Source organism: Myripristis murdjan, chromosome 1 (assembly GCF_902150065.1).
Source record: "Myripristis murdjan chromosome 1, fMyrMur1.1, whole genome shotgun sequence".
Lineage (NCBI taxonomy): Eukaryota > Metazoa > Chordata > Actinopteri > Holocentriformes > Holocentridae > Myripristis > Myripristis murdjan.
In genome coordinates, this window is record NC_043980.1 from 42,045,252 (window position 1) to 42,065,713 (window position 20,462).

Sequence of the window (20,462 nt, forward strand, 5' to 3'; positions counted from 1 at the left end):
TTACGGTCCTCCACCATCACCAGCATCACCAAAACATCTCCCTTTCCTCATCTGTCACCAACCTGGGTGTTAAAATAGACCCCCAACTGACCTTTGATACCCACATCAAACAGCTCTGTAAAACATCTTTCTATCATCTCAGGAATATCGCCAAACTCCGCCCAACACTTTCTCTGCCAGACGCTGAGAAGGTCGTCCACGCCTTTATCTCCTCCAGGCTGGACTATTGCAATGCTCTCCTCATTGGGATCTCTGGCAAGAACATCCAGAGATTACAATACATTCAGAACAGTGCTGCCAGGATCCTAATGAGAATGCGCAAACATCACTCCCATTCTGAAACCTCTTCACTGGCTCCCTGTCCCACTCAGAATTGAATATAAGGTCCTCCTCCTCACTTACCAGTGCATTCACGGACATGCCCCCCTTTACCTCCAGGAACTACTCACTCTCCAGACCTCTCCACGTACCCTCCGCTCAGCAAGCTCAATCACCCTCCAAGCCCCAAGAACCAAGCTTCGTTCCATGGGTGATCGGGCCTTTTCCTCTGCTGCCCCAAGGCTGTGGAACGCCCTCCCTGATCACACAAGGGCCCAACAGTCTACAAATGATTTTAAAAGAACTCTAAAAACCTACTTATTTAAAAAGGCCTTTTGTTAGTGTCTGCCCGATTCTCCTTTTAATACTTTATTGTTCTTTTAATCCTTTTAACATTTTATTGATCCTTTATCTTTCTTCTTTCTCCTCTGTAGCACTTTGAGATTGTTAAATGTAAAGTGCGTTACAAATAAAATTTATTATTATTATTATTATTAGAATCTAGAAATAAACTCCTCCTCTATAACTCAACATTATATGCACACCTAGAGTGATTCTGCAGCCTGTGTTTCATGCAGCTTCCATGCAGCAGTGAGTACAATAGTGTCCCGTGAGCATGGCCCGGTAGCCCATTATGTAGTCCATGAGAGTGGAATGCTCATTCTGCTGACTTCCATCAGAGGCTAAGGGTTTCTATAAAACAAAAAAGCCAGGATATATAAAGTGCAGATTGTTAAGAAGATCTACTGAAGAAGCAGGAATACAATGTTAATAATAAAGTCTGCTTACGAAACAGTTAAGAAATTATTTTCCTGGCAGCCATCATGAATTCCTTCTCTTGGACTACAAGAAGCTGATTTTCTGTGAAAACAGTTTGAAATGCATGTATATTTTGATGACAAAATATATACAGTCAAGCCCAAAATTACTCATACCCCTGGCAAATTTTGACTTAAAGTTACTTTTATTTAACCAGCAAGTTTTTTATTAATTGGAAATGACACAGGCATCTCCCAGAAGATAATAAGACGATGTACACGAGGCATCATTGTGGAAAGAAATATTTCTAAGCTTTTATTTACATTTGAGCAAAAAGTGGCATGTCCAAAATGATTCATACCCTTCTCAATAATCAATAGAAAAGCCTTTATTGGCTATTACAGCAATCAAGCGCTTCCTATAATTGCTGACCAGCTTTTTGCATGTCTCCACTGGTATTTTCGCCCATTCATCTTTAGCGATGAGCTCCAACTCTTTTAGTTTGGAGGGTCTCCTTGCCAATACCCTGATCTTAAGCTCCCTCCACAGATTCTCAATTGGGTTCAAGTCAGGACTCTGGCTGGGCCACTGCAAAACGTTAATGTTTTTGTCCGCTAACCATTTCTTTACCACTTTTGCTGTGTGTTTTGTGTTGTTGTCATGCTGAAATGTCCACTGGTGCCCAAGGCCAAATTTCTCTGCAGACTGCTTGATGTTGTTGTTGAGAATCTTGATGTATTGTTCGACTTGTACATTGAGAAGACTTTTTGACTCTTAAGGTTATCACACTAACTTGGACGGGGGCAGCCAGGGTTCTGGAAGCCACCACGAAGGAGTGTGCTTAAAAGGCATTAATGATGTTGTGGAAAGGTTTAGGAGATGAACAAGAATGGAAGAGGTCGCTCTGACCTTGACCTTTGACCTTTGCCCTCCAAAATCTAATCAGTTCATCTTTTAGTCATAGTCGACGTTTGTGTCAAATTTTAAGAATTTCCACTGGGGCATTGCATAGATATCATGTTCACAAGGTGAACAAACATGAGGTCAAAAACCACGGTCACCGTGACCTTGACCTTTGACCTCCAAAATCGAATCAGTTCATCTTTTTAAGAAATCTATCTATCTATCTATCTATTTTTTTATGTGTGTGTGTGTGTGTGTGTGCACGCGTGTGTGTAAATTGAGTTGTACAGTGGTGGAAAATTGACTTGTACAGTGGTGGAAAAAAGTTTTCGGACACCCTTAAAATTTTACACATCTCAAATATTATCATGAAATATTTGTGGAAAAATCTTTTTTGTGTTTCCAAAGGCGTGGCTGTATTAGACAGATACAAACAAATACAAATTATATTTTTTAGTTTATTGTTTACAAGAAAAACTAGCAAAACTAAATTCTTGACAAATTCTTCTGACCACAGAATCTGCTTCCAACTCCTGGCTGTCCATTTCTTGTGTGCCTGGGCCCAACGACGCCGGGCTAACCTCTGTCTCTCATTGATCAGGGGCTTCTTGATAGACTTGTAGGACCTTAAGCCAAGATCTAAAAATTCGGCCACGTACAGTGCGGGTGGAACACCGGACACCAGTTTGGTTTGACCACTGCTGCTGAAGCTCCTGTGATGTCATTCGGTGGTTTTGTTTGCACATGCGGATCAGGATGCGGTCATTTCTTGCTGAAGAAACCCTTGGACACCCAGATCTTAGTTTGTCTTCCAAGCTGTTGGTTCGTCTGTATTTCTGCAGAGTGTATCCAACTGCTGAAGGACTGCATCTGCATTTCCTGGCTATCTGGCAGCAGCTGTACCCTTCCTGGCTGAGAATCTTTATCCTCAGGCGTGTTTCCTGCATTAGGTTCCTTGTTTTAGCCATGTTTGTGTCTGAAGAATTTCAAATGTGCTGACTTTATATAGACACGAAGATTGGCAACAAAAATTGTGTCTTTTAATAAAAAGAACGACCTTCATCACTGGTACCAAAATGACCCAATACTCAAAATTTATTATGTATTTTTATGGAACCAATCAATTTTAAGTTTTTAATGGCTTTTTTAGGACTTGTTTAGTATTTTGGCTGTGACTGTACTAAAAGAAATTGCACTTGAAGACCTAAGAGTGATTCTTAATGCAATATTTCACAAATGCATGGGGTGTCCGAAAACTTTTTTCCACCACTGTATATATATACACACACACAGACACACACACACACACACACACACACACACACCCATGTATATATATATGTGTATATATATATATATATATATATATATATATATATATATACATAGATGTGTGTGTGTGTGTGTGTGTATGAATGTATGTATGTGTATATATAATTTTTTAATTTAATTTTTTTCTTTCATTTATAATTATTTGTTGTTTCTCCTCCCCTTAAATTTTTATTTATGTAGTTTGTTTTATTTAATGTGCAATAACCTAAGACTTGTCTGTTGTCTTATTTCATTCTATGTAACAGAGAATGTATCATGCCATTTTGTATAGTACATTGGAATTCAAATAAAGTATTACAAAATATATTACTATTAATCTTATCATACTATTAGCTAAATGGCATATTCACAAATGTCGTCACACTAACCAAAACCCACTCTTTTGCATATATTAGGACCATTAGCCACTCCATGAATGTGAACGCCTTTAAAATTTTTAATTTATTTCCTCTTTTTAATATATTTATGTAATATGATATTCTGAAAATTTGTCCTTGAAAGTATGTCACCCCCTGGTGATTGTCTCTGTATGTTTTGTGTGTTTTAATAATAATAATTTAAAAAATTGCAAAAATATGTATTTATATATGTACTTCCACCATAAAACTCAACAGAAGAAGAAGAAAAATACTTCCCAGAAGAAGAAGAAGAAGAAGAAGAAGAAGAAGAAGAAACAAAAAAATACTTCCGGAACGCGCCTCCCACTCCCAGTTGTTCATGCCACATTTTAGATTCCCAGGCAGGTGTGTGCCACAGATGGGATAAAAGACGAAGAAAAGAGAGGTTTTAAGTTTTCGGCATGAATGTAAGTAAATTTACTTTTAGAACAGCTAATATTACAGCTTCTCTGTAGTTTCTTGACGGTTAAAATCGATGACGTGCTAGATGACGTAACCAGTGAATCAGAAACTGTCCAGTTGTTTGCTTGCTCTGTAGGTCGGAGCGCAACGGTCTGCAGAACTGCTACCAGCCAGCTAGCTGCAGGGGGTGAGCTCCCCAGGCTTTGCCCATAGTCTCCGGGCCAAACCGGTGTAACACCACATCTGATGACCCATGTACCGGGTTGTGGTGGCCACACTGCCTACATGTGTTGCGCGGCTGTGGTGCGGCTCTCCCCTCCAGCTTTCACGCGTGCCGCAGGCAGGAAACACAGGGAGTAGGTTATTTTGATGTAATATTTGATATATAAAGATGTATAGGCTGAATGTCTTTTCACTGACCTGCACCATGTTGTTTTCTGCTTTGTTTTTTTAGTTTTAGCTGGTTTATACAGAAATTTCATTCAATTGTTTTGACAAAAAAAAAAAAAAAAGTTTTGATCAAATTGCCCGACAAAACATCAATTCAACACCACATCCATGTATGCTGCATTATCATCTTCTGCCATGTGTATTTTCAAGTCAAAACACTCACCAGAAGTTGAAGTTTATCTGCTTTTGATGGATTGCAGGCAGTTTGTTTTATATTGTTAATCGAGTGTTTTGCCGGTGTTTAGTCTCTCTCTCCCCCCTCTCTCTCGCTAGATAGATAGATAGATAGATAGATAGATAGATAGTGGCTGATTGCTATAGATAGACAAATAGACAGTAGCTGATTGTGGTACATAGATAGATAGATACTATCAAATTGAGCTTTGGCCTGGCTCTGTCTCTTTCTCTCTCACTGAACAATGGTTAAAAAACATGTGACTGATATACAAAATATATAATATAAACCTTATAATTTATCTTAAATCAAAATGAAACAAAACAAGATGTCTGGCAGTAGCAGTGACGCAGCAGAGGTGCGCTGCAGCAGCAGCAGCAGCAGCTTGGCAACGTACACGCCATGCATTCCAGGCAAGGGTGCACATTTCCCTTAGACATTGGGGGGGACACATTTAGCGGGGGGTCAGGGGGTCCTCCCCCTGGAAATTTTGAGCATCTTACATTTAATTTCCTGCATTCTGGTGGATTTTTATGCATCAGTTTACTAGGAAAATAGGTCTATATTTCATAAAATGTAAAGGGAAAACAACATTCAGCTAAGCTAGCCAAGTAAACACCATGGGCTCTATTTTCCAGACGCAGTGCAGGGTGGAGCAGTGAGGTGAGGCGCACCACGCAAACCTATTTTTGACCAGCGCAACCCGTGGGGCGCACAGTTTCATATTTTCGACCGAGGTGCACTGAGATGGGAGTGGCGGCGCAGCAGGGGGAGGTGCGGACAGATTCAGCTTGGCACAGTGACATTTTCGTGCCAAAAGCTTCGCCAAGGTGCGCCAAAAGCTCGCCATCTGAAACCACGTCTACTTTCGGCGCAAGGCGGAGCGGGGCCGGCACAGTGGAATTTTGGCTGACAGGCGGGCAGTGCACACACGTCTCCAAAACTTCACAGATTGTCAGGCACAATAAAAATGCAATAAATACCCACAAAAAACACTATTCAATGCTATAATCTCAGTCAGCGCATAAATGTATCTCCATATCGACTGTCCCGTCACAACTGATGTCAGATCCAAGGAGATTGGCACCGTTTGGCAGCATGGAAACCCAACCTGATAACCTGTCAGTCAAACAGTGTGTCCAGTACAGTGATGTCTTTTTTCCAGTCATGGTGTCTGGCGCTGCTCCTGTTAACTACACAGTTCTTCTTCCATATTTATAAATATTCCACAATGGGTTTCCGTTATCCGGTAATCACCGGACTTTGACTGGTAAAATCTGCCAAAGTCTGGAAATTTTTAAATGTCCAGTGAAAATATTCCCTCTAAGCACAATTTGAATTTTATTATTATTTTATTATTTGTAAAACAGTCAATTCCCACGAAATTTTATTTATTTATTTTTCTTATAAAATAGCCTGCGTGATCCCTGTCTCCAGTGTGCCGGAGAGGGAGAGAGAGAGGCTTTTCTCTGCAGAACCGGATCAAAACAGCGCAGCAAAGTCGCCTGGGGGAGAACAAGGTCACAAGACTGATGCGCATTGCAAGTTGTGGAGAGACACTTGAGACTTTGGATTTTAATTCAGCTGCTGAATTAAGCTTTTATTGCATCTATTGGATTTCAAGTTGGCAGCACGCCGCGTTATTAAAATGGTATGAGCCATTTTTTTTTTTTTTTTGGTTATTTTGTTGTATTTTTTTGGCAAATTGTAGTTGCAATTGCTTGCAATTGTATGCAATGTTCATGTTAAAAGAGCACAGGCTTGTGCAATATTTATTTATTTTAGACGTTACGCACATGAGTCAATTGACGGCACTTATTTTATTTGACATAGCCTACTTTTGAATAAAAAGATTACGCTATAAATTGACATGCCTCGATATCATTCTTATATAATATATAATATATATAATTTTAAGCTCAATCAATTCAGATAATATTTGACTGGAATTTCAAACATTTGTCTGGTAAATTGAAAACCTGCCGGTCATGTTGTCCAGTGCCAATTTTTTTCCAGGGGGAACCCCTTATTCCACACAAATCGAAAATGTAAAATGCATCACTTCCTTGCCAGACACTGGATGTTTAGAACAGCAAATGTAAAAGCTTTACTGGATTTTATTTACTCTCTAGTGTGCTGTTGCATCAGTAAGTGATGGAGTAGAAAGTTGCAAATCAAACATGTATTTATATGAATATGGCGAGGATTATCCTTTGAGGTAAAACATTCATTAAAAACGGGGGCTTCACAGTTAAATTTGCTCGTAAAAATCAATAATTTTAAGAGGTAGCTCCAGCAACATTCCAGCAGCCAAGACTGGCCTCACTGTCCTGATAATTTACGTTCTGGGGTCCGTTTCACGAAGCAGGTTCAACAAACTCCTTTACCCTGAACTCTGAGTTGATCTACCTACTCTGAGAGAGGAAACTCTGAGTTTTGGGTTCCAGAACAGCTGATTTGAGTCAGTTTGATCAACTCGGAGTAGTTTCACCTGGAGGTAAGCGCGTGACCCACAGCTGTAAAAAGACAGCGTCAATGGAGCCTCGATTTGGTGATTCACCATGGCAACGGGGAAGCGTCGGGCTGCGTTTTTCACCCCAGTTGAATTGGAAATCTTAATGCATTCATACAGCGAGTTTGTACGGAGCCCCTAAAGTCCCAAAACTTTTGGGACTTTAGGGACTTTTTTTTTTTTTTTTTCTTTTCTCAAAGGTGAGGGAGACGGCAAGGGAGAGCATTGCTGCTCGGGTCAGTGCGTAAGTTTAAATGGAGTCCGTTGCAATCACAATAATATTACAGGGGAAAACTGATTGAATTGTAGCCTATTAATTTATTTCATTTAGGTGCAATCCCGCGGGGGAGAAGCGCACTTGGCAGCAGCTTAAGATGAAATATAAAAACACTGTTCAAACAGGTAAAACATCTATGCGCGGTCTTATAACCATCTCCCGACGAATATTTAATTCTGTGCGCAGTAACACTGCACCTTCATCATGCCTGACTAATTTATCAAACATAACTTCATTTTTAAAAAACGTGATCCAATTGAGGCTGCCAACAAACGGAAACGTGTTCAGAAAAAATATATTAATACACCGTGAAAAAAGCAGCTACTCTATCGCTGAGGATCGATCAAAGACGAAAGCCGATAGCGTCCTTCGGCCTACCGTCTACAGCCATTGATAAGGCATGCAGCGCAAGAGGGGGTGCCAAAGTAAAAATGGTATGGTCCAAGCATAGGGGTGTAAGGTTTTTTGGAAAACAATTATGAACGATTTTACAAGTGTTTTGTCACTCTGTATTGTCATATTACCTGTATTAGTAAGGGGTTGTATCTCATGACATTTTTTGGGGGGGGACAAATTTATCTTTTATAAATATTGGGGGGGACTTGTCTCCCCTGACCCCCCCCTAAATTTACGCCCTTGATTCCAGGTGTTAGATTCTGTGATCTGTAGTACTTGAAAGATGTATTCAGATTCTTAAGTAAGTTACCACAGTGTAAAAATACTTCACTACAAGTAAAAATCCTGCATTTCAAAGCAGAGACTTGGGCAGTGACTGCTATATCAAATTTAACCAAGAACCATGTGTTAATTTCGTTGATGAGAACGAGACGAAAGATGTTCGTCAACACATAGATTTTCAATTTTCGTTTCTGAGATTTTAACTAGTAAAAACATTTTGATGATGACTATGAATAGGACTAAATCTCTTTGCACTTTCGTCAACAAATAAAAACGAAACGAAAATTGATAAGAGGGACGTTTGGACAGAGAATCAAAATTAAATTATTTGTTTGATTTCCGCCATTCTGCGCATAGAGAAAGAAGACGGATGTAGCCAATCAGCAACACCACCACCACCGCTTCCTCGCACAACAAAACAGAAGCATGCTGCCGTCTTGACTTGGAAGAAAGAGGAGGTGGGACCTATGGTGTCATTTTAATTATAATGAAAAAAAAAATAACATAAGCACATGCACCATCGATGAATGTGGCCATCTGATGAGTGGGAAAAATACCACCAACCTCAAATGGCATCTTCAGTTCTATCACCCGGAGATCCATGCCAAGGTATGTGTAGACATATACTATGGTTTGATGCTTAGCAATAATAAGTAAAACACATTAATCCGAAGTAATGCATTTATTAATCCATAGGAAGGCTATGCTTAAGTAATAAAGTTTGCTGTGAGAATATGTTTAAGTAATAAAGTTTGCTGTGAGAACACTGTGCATAACAGGATATTGTAAAGACAGTGGAAAAGTACTGAAGATATGCAACAAACAGAGGTGTGCAAGAATAACCACATAATAGAAATACCTGAGAGGAACAGGAAAGTGATGTTCTTAGGAGAAGACCATGTAGGGATGTTCTTAGAAGACCTGGTTTACCCCATATATGGTAAAAGAGACCCCTGAGGGGTATAGAGACAGGATATGTTGTGTTGTGCTCTGTGTGCTGTGTTGTGGTCTGTGGTTTCAGAGAATGGGAGCCATAGTAGGTGAATGACAACTGAAGTCTAACAGCTGCAGGTGGGGAGCAACATAGACATAATATACGTAGACGCCTCATGACGTGCTGGAACGTGAGCAGCGTCGCCGCCATATTGGATGGGTCTCTTCACTCTAGGCTAGCACCAGAGTCAACCAGAGTCAATGGAGAGCTAGCAAAAATGCAGGTATTTTGTGCAGCTTATGATTGCAATAACCGGCACAGGATTTAAACCAGATCGCATGGGATTACCTTTCAGAAGTAAGACTGAACAATAATTTTGGTTATTTTACCATTTCTAATATTATATCATCGTCACTTACATGTAACGTTATTACAGCAGGAACTGGTACTCACTCTCTCTCTCTCTCTCTCTCTCTCTCTCTCTTTGACTCTTGCTGTTTTTTTTTTTTTTTTTTTTCTTTTTAAAGGTTTCGCAGTGATACAGGCTGAAGGCAGTGGGAAGTTGCTATAAAACGGGAGGTTTTTGTTGTGACCGAGTCGTCAAAGCTCTGTAGTAAGCAGGACGGGTCAGACTGTCAGTGATGTCCTCTGTGTGTGTGAGTGAGACAAAGAGAGAGAAATAAATTCAAATGAACAATCAAACTTGTTTCTGTTTTAAATTATAAAATTAATTCATTTATACATTTATCTATATGCCATACCATATGTTTTTGTTATAATACAAAGTCTTTCAGCATGAAAGTACGTATTTTTAATGTGTGACAGCATCCTGTATCATAACTGAAACTCTGCTGTTTGTAACAAACCAAACCGTGGGAGAATCGGGTAAAAATTCGGGAAGTTATGGATTATTAAAGTTGGGGATACAGTGGAAATAAATGCACTGGGAGCGCATTAGAGACGCATCCAAGATGGCGGCCACGCTGCTACATCAGCTCCAATAGGCAGCGGCAGCCTATGAGGCGTCTACGTATATTATGTCTATAGGGAGCAACAGGAATGCAACCACATCGAGGCAGAGAATGGAGTCAGATCAACGGACCACTCTGGTCCGTTGATCTGACTCAACATGTGAGTGTGTTCTCTGGAGAAGAACACACTCACATGTTGATGCAACATTCTGTTTAGTATATCAGACTGAGTCAGGGAAAGATATCAGTCAGACTTGGTCAACTGACACACTCTGTTGTTCATCAGGGATAGGAAGATTCAGACCCAGAGCTCGGTATGCTTTATTCATCTACGGCTAAATAAACTGATATTTTGAGACCGAATATCTTATCCTATTGCTTCATTAAAGAACATGCAGGACTCAGCTCACACATAGAGGAAAGATTGCTGGTAGACTGAGCGTGAAGTCCAACATATGATTAATTGAATGCTAGCTAATTAGCTTAGCTAGCTACGTTAGCTCACTAACTTTCTAATGATTTCTAATGATACCAGCATTTTCCAGCGCCAGGTCCATGGCGAACATGGGATGACGAACTGTGCTTGCACATCCAACAAGTGTTTCCGTGACTGTTGTATTTTTTCTGATAGCAGAGACATGGCTGCAGCCATCTATTACTGGTCTTGGCTATTCAACTAGCAGAATGCACGGTGCTTTAGTCTGCCCTGCACCGAAAGGACTGAGCCTAATTTCGTTGCATTATTATACGTATATGATTGTGCAATGACAATAAAAAATCTATCTATCTATCTATCTATCTATCTATCTATTTCAGTGTTTGGCTGTTTGCTAACGTTATAGCTAATCTGAACTGTGTTAGATGTGGCCATGGTTGTGCCTTGAAACTCAAATGGCATACGTTAGGTAGCTAACGGTACGCATGTAGGAAGCCTGTAGGAAGAGTTTCAATGCACACCCGTGGCCATGTTCACCACAGTTCAGATTATAACGTTAGCCAACACTGAAAACATTAGATTGAGCTAATTTTTAACGTTAGGGGATAGACACAGCAACTTTCTGGTCAGTGTTAAGCTACACTTGAAAAGTTGCAGCACCCACGTAAGGTTAGGTAAAGGCATGCATGTTGTAGCCAGTTAGCTAGCCAAATCCATTCTAAAACTTTGCTTGGAACACACTGTATGACAATCGCACGTGTCTGTCTGTGTAACATTAATGTTATAACGTTATGTTAGCCCTTGAGAACATGTTCCCAGTCTTTCTATCTAGCAGGCTAGTCTATCTATCTAGCAGGCTAGCCTATCTATCGATCTAGCAGGCTAGCCTATTTATCTAAAAGGCTAGCCTATCTATCTGTCTAGCAGGCTAGCCTATTGACCCTTTGCAGCCCTTACGAAAATGTACTTTAGAGTTACTATAGTACACTATAAAAATTGTAAAGTGTCCTATAGTGCGGTTGTAGTGTTCTATGATACATGTTACCAGCTATGGAATTACTATAGTTTCTTCTGTAGTGCTATTTTCTTTGCTATGGTAGTTTTAAAATATTCCAATAGTAACATTTTCTTTTTAATATTCCTGTAGTATGTTAAATGGTACGGCCATAGTACATTCTATAGTGTTTCTGTAATTTTTTCAAGCACACTATACAACATTGCTTAAGTGTTTTCTGTTTGTTTTCATAGTATTTCTAAATCATTTTACATAGTATAACTGTAGCATATTATACTGTTTCTGTTGAACAGACCCCAAAACTCTCCTATAGTGATATTACAGTATAGTATCAATAGCAATAGAAATAGAAATTGTAATACTGTGTAATCTTAACATTAACAGTATTACTGTTTGCTTTGGTATTTTTTTGAGTGAATGTTTGTTTCCCGTCCTGGACCTTTCCCTCGGGTTAGACTGATAATAAAATGATTCAAAAATAAGTTATTACAACAATCATCCTTTGGAGACTTTATCTTATGTATTATGGAGCCTCAGTACAGCTAAAATCCACAAAGTCATACATTTCATCATAAAGCCTTTTTAGGATTTCTATCAGAATAAGTGTAACAAGAAGTACAAATAAAATTTACAGTTATATACATTTCATCCCAAGTCCTTTTTAGGATTTCTATCAGAATACGTTTAACAAGAAGTACAAATAAAATCTACAAAAAGCCATATATACATTTCATCATAAATCATTCTATTTTTTGGATTTCTATCAGAATAAGTGTAACAAGAAATACTACTAAAATTCACAGTTATATACATTTCATCCCAAGTCCTTTTTAGGATTTCTATCAGAATACGTTTAACAAGAAGTACAAATAAAATCTACAAAAAGCCATATATACATTTCATCCTAAGTAATGCTTACATAGAGTACACAGTATTGGACAGTGAAGTATTTGCTAATGCCAATGCATAAGAGCAGGATAAATAGGGCCTAATCCCTTTCAAAAGTGTTGGGTAGAGGTACAAGCCACCCATCTACATACACACATTTACATTGGATATCTTCAAGGAAAAAAGCTTTGGTTCGTTGTGTCTTCTCAACTTTAATGCACACTTTCTTTGATGTGATAAAGTTTCGGTAACTGAACAAACTATCAACCTTCTTATCATACAGCTGGACCAAAACAACTAGAATGGCCTTACACAAACAGCTCGATGTACAATTACAATCCAGCTTTAGTAGGAAAAACAGTAGTATTTCTCCACAAGATTCATTCTTGAGTTTGATCACAGTGTTATTCCTTTTCTCGGACCGCTGATAGTTTGTAGTGTGATAAATCATGTTTCCAGTAATAAAGCGGTCATATGACACTACCACTTTGACAGAAACTGTCCTTTTCAGAAGCTCTTGTACAGCTAATTTTATAGATGTTGTAAGAACAAGTGAAGAGGATTTTCCAAGAGCTATGAAAGAGCCAACCCTTTCCTTTACAAGTCTTTTGTCAGCAAGCTTGCCTATAAACATGCCAAAGTCTGAATGTGGCTCAAAACCTACAACACCAAGTTGTTTGGGTATGTCACGCCAAAGGATAAAGAGCTGGCAAATCTGTTCCGGGACATACTGGGTACCATTAAACAGAGTTTTTAAGTATCCATTATTGCTCTCAAAGTTAAATGACGATGTTGCCCAGAGAGGTCCCCAGTTCAGGACACTATCAGTTAGATGGATTAACTGATGACAGTTGAAAGAGACATTTTCTTGGCCATATAGTTCACCCATCCTTACGACAAATAGTGACAAGGCTTTGTCAGCCAGCTGAAGGTCATGTGGCAAAATTGACTCTTGTAGCAAAATGTGAATACTAAACATGAGTAGGAAATAATGTTGCAAAAATTCAGGTGGAAGGATACCTGGCAGAACACCAATAGAATAAAACAAAATGAATGCCCTCCACTCAGAGGCCTTCCAGAACTTCCGAGTCAGCAGTGACCGTGGTGCTCTGACTATTTCTTTTGGTGGCTTCAGACAGAGAAGACGAGAATCTAGCTGTGCAATCTTGCGGCCTATGTACCATGGACTCAAACAGCTGCAAGTGTCCAACCACAGAGACATAAGCTGTCGGCACACACCAAGCAGCACAGAATGTAGATAATCGGGGACAAATCCCAAAACGATGTTGAACAGAGGAAGCATAAAGAGCATGGACAGTCCTTTAACCCCATTTTGTGGGGTAGAAGATTGAACAGCCTTAACTGCATCGTCTCTGAACTCCCTGTGTGTCCTCTTCGCTTGCTGCTCTTCATCATACACGTAAGACCTTATAAATCCCCTACCTTTTGGCATAACAACTCCTGGATGTAGACACCAGTCACAACCATACTCCCCGTTGAATTGTTTACAATTCCGGAGCACTGGCCTGGCAACAGCGTCAGAGGAGCAAACCAAAGAGAACACTTTGGAGAAGTGAGTGGTGCCCTGTCTGTCTTTCCATTCAAATGGGTTTTGGGCTAGATCACAACATTCATCAACAAATGGCTTTAAAAATGTGTCCATCCTTGGTTTTTCAGGGCCGAACCAAAGTCCCGAAACCATCACATTCTCTTTCCTCTGAATACAGGGGAGTTCATTTATTGTAAACTGAAGTGGCCAAATTGAATAATTGGATGAGTTAAAGACTGGTACCCCATCACAGTTCCACAAGAGTGTAAGATCATCTTCTGCCAGTTTCCCATGTTTGAGCATCTTCTGGTACATCTTCCCATCCATCAAATCCGTAATGTTATCATGTGCATGCCTAACAGTTTTAGGTGTTAAGTCGGTGCCATGGTTCTCAAGAGTGTCTTTTAGGAGGTCCTTCAGTGGTATAGATAAGAAGAAGTTTCCCTTTTTGGCATTAGTTTTAGTGTTGAAGGGTGTGCCACAGTGTGAACATAATTGATCATCAGGATTCTTCCCTATGTAATTTTGACAGGCCTCACAGTAATAATGATACACACTTGACAAAGTTGGATCACCAAAAAACTTCTTGAAGAGATACTTTGATGCAGGGACCAGGTTAGGGATGAGCAAATTGATCAAACCCAGCAAGTCACTCAAGGCAGCTCCAGTTAGATGATGACGTAGAGCAAACAGCATAACAGCAAGGAGGCCCTGTCCCTGTGTCAATGTCGCACCTGTATACATCATTTCTTCATTCTGGAAAAAAAAAACAAAAAAAAAAACACATAATTTGGATGATACACATTATTACAAGAAAGGTAGACAAATCTTTACCAGTTGGCAGCTTGTAGGGGCGTGCGATACAGCTTTAAAATAATGCAAACTGCAAATGCAAGACTGAACTAATTCCTTGTCAGAGGCAGGAGAGGAGCAATTTTATGTTTTGCATTTTGTTCTCATACTGTATCGAAAATGTACCAAATCGAGACCTCAAAACCGAGATACGCACCGAGTCATGATTTTTGTGTATCATTACACCCCTAATCTCCAGGTATTGGACAAACTGATAAATCCAGCTGTGTCTGACCACTAGTGTGAGGTCAAGATCAGGAAGTAGTGGAGCTGGGCATAAAGCCCATTGTAATAAAGTTACAGCATAACAGTCATGGCGTATATGTATCTCGTATGACTCACTGTCTCTGTGCCATCATCGAAATCAGAATCCATGGCTGCAGCAGACCCACGATTTGGGTTTATTGTGGAGTCCTAAAACAGAAACACAAAAAAGCATCACATGATTTTAAATGCTAAAAATAGACAGTATACTGTAACTTGGTTAAAGGAAGAATGCATTACTTTAAAATGACAAAAAAAAAAAACAAAACACAAAATGTTTTACTTCAGTTCTTGCATCTTTGTTGGAAAGAGGTAAGGTGCACTTCAATGCAAAATAATGCCCTACTTTAACTTAAAAAATAATTTTTGACAGCAACATCTGGATAAAAAGCATACAGAGGGAGTAGGGATGTACCGATGCTAGGGATGGGCATTTGAAGAAATGTTTTCAATCGATCATCGGGAAAATTAACAATCAAATATTGATTAATCATTAATATTCATATTCACATTGTAAAAACCAAATGCGCGCCGCTACGGCATGCATTGTTTTCTGCTGTCCCTCTCTTTTCAGCCTGGTGTTTGGCTGCATTTGTACAAAAAGCATTCGGTTTTCTAGTGTATGTGATCACATCACTCACCATCTCCATCCCATCATCTGATTCAGAAAAATCAGATTGAGACTCCATCACTACAGGGCAGTCAGAATGTCCCATGGGAACCTACAATATGAACAAAATCGTGTGTGTGTGTGTGTGTATATATCTATATATCTATCTATCTATCTATCTATCTATATATGTATATACACTATATTACCAAAAGTATTCGCTCACCTGCCTTTACTCATACTATGAACTGAAGTGCCATCCCATTCCTAACCCATAGAGTTCAATATGATGTCGGTCCACCTTTTGCAGCTATTACAGCTTCAACTCTTCTGGGAAGACTGTCCACAAGGTTGAGGAGAGTGTTTATAGGAATTTTTGACCATTCTTCCAAAAGCGCATTGGTGAGGTCACACACTGATGTTGGTCGAGAAGGCCTGGCTCTCAGTCTCCGCTCTAATTCATCCCAAAGGTGTTCTATCGGGTTCAGGTCAGGACTCTGTGCAGGCCAGTCAAGTTCATCCACACCAGACTCTGTCATCCATGTCTTTATGGACCTTGCTTTGTGCACTGGTGCACAGTCATGTTGGAAGAGGAAGGGGCCCGCTCCAAACTGTTCCCACAAGGTTGGGAGCATGGAATTGTCCAAAATGTTTTGGTATCCTGAAGCATTCAAAGTTCCTTTCACTGGAACTAAGGGGCCAAGCCCAGCTCCTGAAAAACAAGCCCACACCATAATTCCTCCTCCACCAAATTTCACAGTCGGCACAATGCAGTCTGAAATGTACCGTTCTCCTGGCAACCTCCAAACCCAGACTCGTCCATCAGATTGCCAGATGGAAAAGCGTGATTCATCACTCCAGAGAACGCGTCTCCACTGCTCTAGAGGCCAGTGGCGGCATGCTTTACACCATTGCATCCGACGCTTTGCATTGCACTTGGTGATGTGTGGCTTGGCTGCAGCTGCTCGGCCATGGAAACCCATTCCATGAAGCTCTCTGCGTACTGTACTTGGGCTAATCTGAAGGTCACATGAAGTTTGTAGCTCTGTAGCAATTGACTGTGCAGAAAGTCGGCGACCTCTTTGCACTATGCGCTTCAGCATCCGCTGACCCCTCTCCGTCACTTTACGTGGCCTACCACTTCGTGGCTGAGTTGCTGTTGTTCCCAAACGCTTCCATTTTGTTATAATAGAGCTGACAGTTGACTGTGGAATATTTAGGAGCGAGGAAATTTCACGACTGGATTTGTTGCACAGGTGGCATCCTATGACAGTTCCACGCTGGAATTCACTGAGCTCCTGAGAGCGGCCCATTCTTTCACAAATGTCTTGTTTCACAGTCTGCATGCCTGAGTGCTTGATTTTATACACCTGTGGCCAGGCCAAGTGATTAGGACACCTGATTCTGATCATTTGAATGGGTGAGCGAATACTTTTGGTAATATAGTGTATCTATATATATATATATGTATATATATATGTGTGTGTGTGTGTGTGTGTGTGTGTGTAATTTTTTTTAATACATACTGCTTCCAAATGATTACACACTTGACATGGAACTTACCGCCTCAGTGCTCTCATGTGGATCAGATGCTGTCACCACAGAGTCAGACTGGCTGGGGTTAATCATAGGTACCTATGACAGAACACAGTGTGTGTTAGTGTGAGGAAACCCTGTGTGGAAAGTTGGACAGCCTCTCTCCTGGCTTCAGCTGAGGCTACAAGGGAAGACTGCATGGCTCCCAGGTGGAGATCACTGTCTCACATGCTGTGTTCAAAAATGTTGCACTTACTATAAAAGCAAGATTGCAGGTTTTACCAACTAAACTGAATCTCTCCATCTGGTTTCCAGGCAGTCATACACCTTACTGTATACACCATGATAGTAAACAAATAGCTGAAACCATTTCTCACATCTTAAATGCTTGCCTTGTTTACATGGGGCTCTACATATGCTATACATAGCGCCGGCCTCGCGCTGCGCCCTCCTCGGCGCAAAGCGGAGCGTCCTGGCGCCCAGTAATCACATACACAATGAATGGCTACGCCGTCGAGGTCAGCGCTGAGCGCGCGCTATGTGAAAGCCCCTTGACATCTGAGAACATAGTTGATGATGTAGTGATTGATGCCGGCTGTCCTTATATTACCGGTGAGAAAAGGAAGAAAAAAACTTAAATAAGAACGAAATGAACGAGTATGGAAGAAAATGAAATGGCTAGCAGCTGTGGGCAAATGAACAATCGTTTACATTGCTACGGTTGCTATGTAAGCACGACAGGAACGAAGCTAACGTTAGCTGCAGAAAATGAGTTTGAGACGGCTTAGTTTAAGTTAGCGTAAGTAACGTTAGTGAAAATGTCACTTACCTTTGCTTTTCTGTTAAACTTTGTCGATCGAGGCAGACGACCCTCGGACTGAATCCACTTTTTATAAGGTCCCCGCAGGAGTCGTGGAGGGGGCATGTTGGCACAGCTGTTACTCTCCGGTGACTGCTGGAGCAGGGCGCAGATAACAGGCACTAGCCTCTATGCCAACGGTCACGTGACCGCTGGCATAGAGCCAACAACAACAAATTCTATTTTTTTTTTTAAGTATACATTTTTATTTTATTGCACCAGAGGTTAAAAAAATGTATATGTTTATAGTGAATTGTTATCTATGTTGTGTTTTTCATATTTGACACAAAAAAATTTAAACTGATCGACGGTTAGACTTAGAACATGCGCATGCGCACAACACAAAATCTAGATTTAGCGGGACAACTGTAGAGAGAAGCCACAGTACGCGATCGGAAGACATGTATGCACTGGCATATTTCTTTGAAGAGGAAATTTACGAGGTTATCCCCCAAAATTGGATTGTTGACTTTGATGGTGTGATGGACGACGTTGAATATGAGGTCAACTGGCGTGACGGGAGAAGTGGGAGAATTTCGAAATGTCCAGCAAAAATCATTGCTGTCAATGGTAAGTTAAGCTAAACAAAAGTAAGCTAACTTTAGGATTTCCCATTAATTAACGAGACTATGTGGCCCACCACAGGCTCATTTGGTCTGCCATTGTCTCTCAAAATTATTATTATTTTTAAACATCTTTTCACCGTCTCAGCTGTGTCAGTAACAGGCATGCACTGATTGCTGTGGTGGCTAACGTATGGTAAGCTAGCTAAATTGCTAATTGTGCAGTATGTGTTATGTTACATTTGAGATAAGATTTGATAGAATGTAGAGTCAGATTGGTCGAGAAAATATTTTTCTAACAGGCAGACAGTCATGTGAAACTAAACTGAACTCAGGTTTGCTCTACTGAATACCCATTATTTCAATGTAGACAAGTGTCTTAGTGGTCAAAAAAGTGGCGCGCATTCGGCGAATGGTTACCTCCATATTAGAACTGTCCTGTGATTTTCAGCCCCCTTTCGTATCATAACAGATGGTGAACAATACATGACATTTATATTCTCAGCTGTCTGCACCCTGCTGTAAATAGTGATGTACCCATACAAGGCTGATAATCACAGATAGGGATGGGATTCGAGAACCGGTTCTTGTTAATGCTAGCACGGCCGAAGCTAGCACGGCTAAAGCTAGTGCGGCTAAAGCTACCATTATCTAGTAGCATGGTTCTCAAAGTGGGGTCCGCGGACCACAACGCATAGCCACGGGGTCCGCGAAAAAAAATTTGCGGAAATTTATTTATTTATTTATTTATTTATTTATTTATTTTAATTTTTAAAAAACTTTTTTTGTCCGTCAGTGTCTAGTCAATGCTAATGGTACACAAAGGGTTAACAGTCGGTCTCCGCTATAATTCCCGCCTCTAAAAAAAAAACTCTTAAAAAAAGGGGGGGGGGGCTCTAAAGGGGCTTTCACGTAGCGCGCGTTCAGCGCAGACCTCCGCAGTAGCCATTCATTGTGTATGTGATCACTGGGCGCCAGGACGCTCCACTTTGCGCTGAGGAGGGTGCAGCGCGAGGCCGGCGCTGCCGCGGGACAGGACGGTACCGCGGGTCAGGGCGCTGCGCCCAAGTTGGCAGCGCCCTGTCCCGTGGCAGCGCCGGCATTGCGCAGCGCCCTCCTTGGCGCAGAGCGGAGCATCCTGGCGCTCATACACCCTTTTAAAAAGGAAGGAGCATTGTCTAGTAACATGTTAAAGTGTTTTTGGATTTAAATTTCTACTTTACTTTAGAATTTCAGCTTCAGATTGAGGGAAAAAATTACTATTTGTTTTGTACAGTTTTTTCCAAGCAGATTCGATCATGGAATCGGAATTGCTAAAATCCTATCAAATCCCATCCCTAATCACAGACATGTCTGTAGTAATGATACAAGTCAAGCTCAACCGTAAGGTTAATTCGTATGCACTCTCCCTTTTAAATAAATAAATAAAACCAATATCCTTTGCAGAGGATCGACACAAGCTTGTCGAGCAGCTTCGAGGAAAGAGTTCCTTGGAGGCTGAGCGAGGAAGAGGAAAAAGGGGAAAAAAAAGGAATCCACTATACATGGAGGATGAGGAGGACATGGAGGAAGAGAATCCTAAAGTATGATGTTATTATTTATTTCCCTGAATTTTACTCTTTATTTTTTTTATTCAATTTCCTCAAATATTGACAGTATTATTCTTGTTGAGAATCATGATTTTAAATTTTAAAGAGATTTTAAATTGAACACAGATAACTTGGTCATTAAGTCACTTTTTTCATGCAGAATGAAATCTCCAAGAAGAAGAAAAGACAGAG

At 40.4% G+C, this 20,462-nt stretch overlaps 1 protein-coding gene across 1 annotated transcript; it reads right to left on the minus strand.

The window, feature by feature from the left end:
• Window positions 1-240: 240 nt before the first annotated feature.
• Window positions 241-19,784, minus strand: LOC115362701 (uncharacterized). Its single transcript, XM_030056743.1, has 9 exons — window positions 19,616-19,784; window positions 18,559-18,626; window positions 18,089-18,214; window positions 17,287-17,358; window positions 15,755-15,835; window positions 15,192-15,263; window positions 13,892-14,753; window positions 471-577; window positions 241-252 (listed from the first exon to the last, which is right to left on the minus strand). Exons 1-9 carry the CDS (start codon window positions 19,782-19,784, stop codon window positions 241-243), a joined length of 1,569 nt encoding a protein of 522 aa, XP_029912603.1.
• Window positions 19,785-20,462: the final 678 nt, after the last annotated feature.

Bases quoted from the DNA above. Each gene is read 5' to 3' on its own strand.
- LOC115362701 (XM_030056743.1), bottom strand. From the start codon at position 19,784: ATGCCGGCGCTGCCACGGGACAGGGCGCTGCCAACTTGGGCGCAGCGC. The intron at 18,627-19,615 runs GTCTGCGCTGAA...CCGTCACGCCAG, and splicing joins AATGAATGGCTACTGCGGAG to TTGACCTCATATTCAACGTC. The intron at 18,215-18,558 runs GTAAATTTCCTC...GCCCTGCTCCAG, and splicing joins CAATTTTGGGGGATAACCTC to CAGTCACCGGAGAGTAACAG.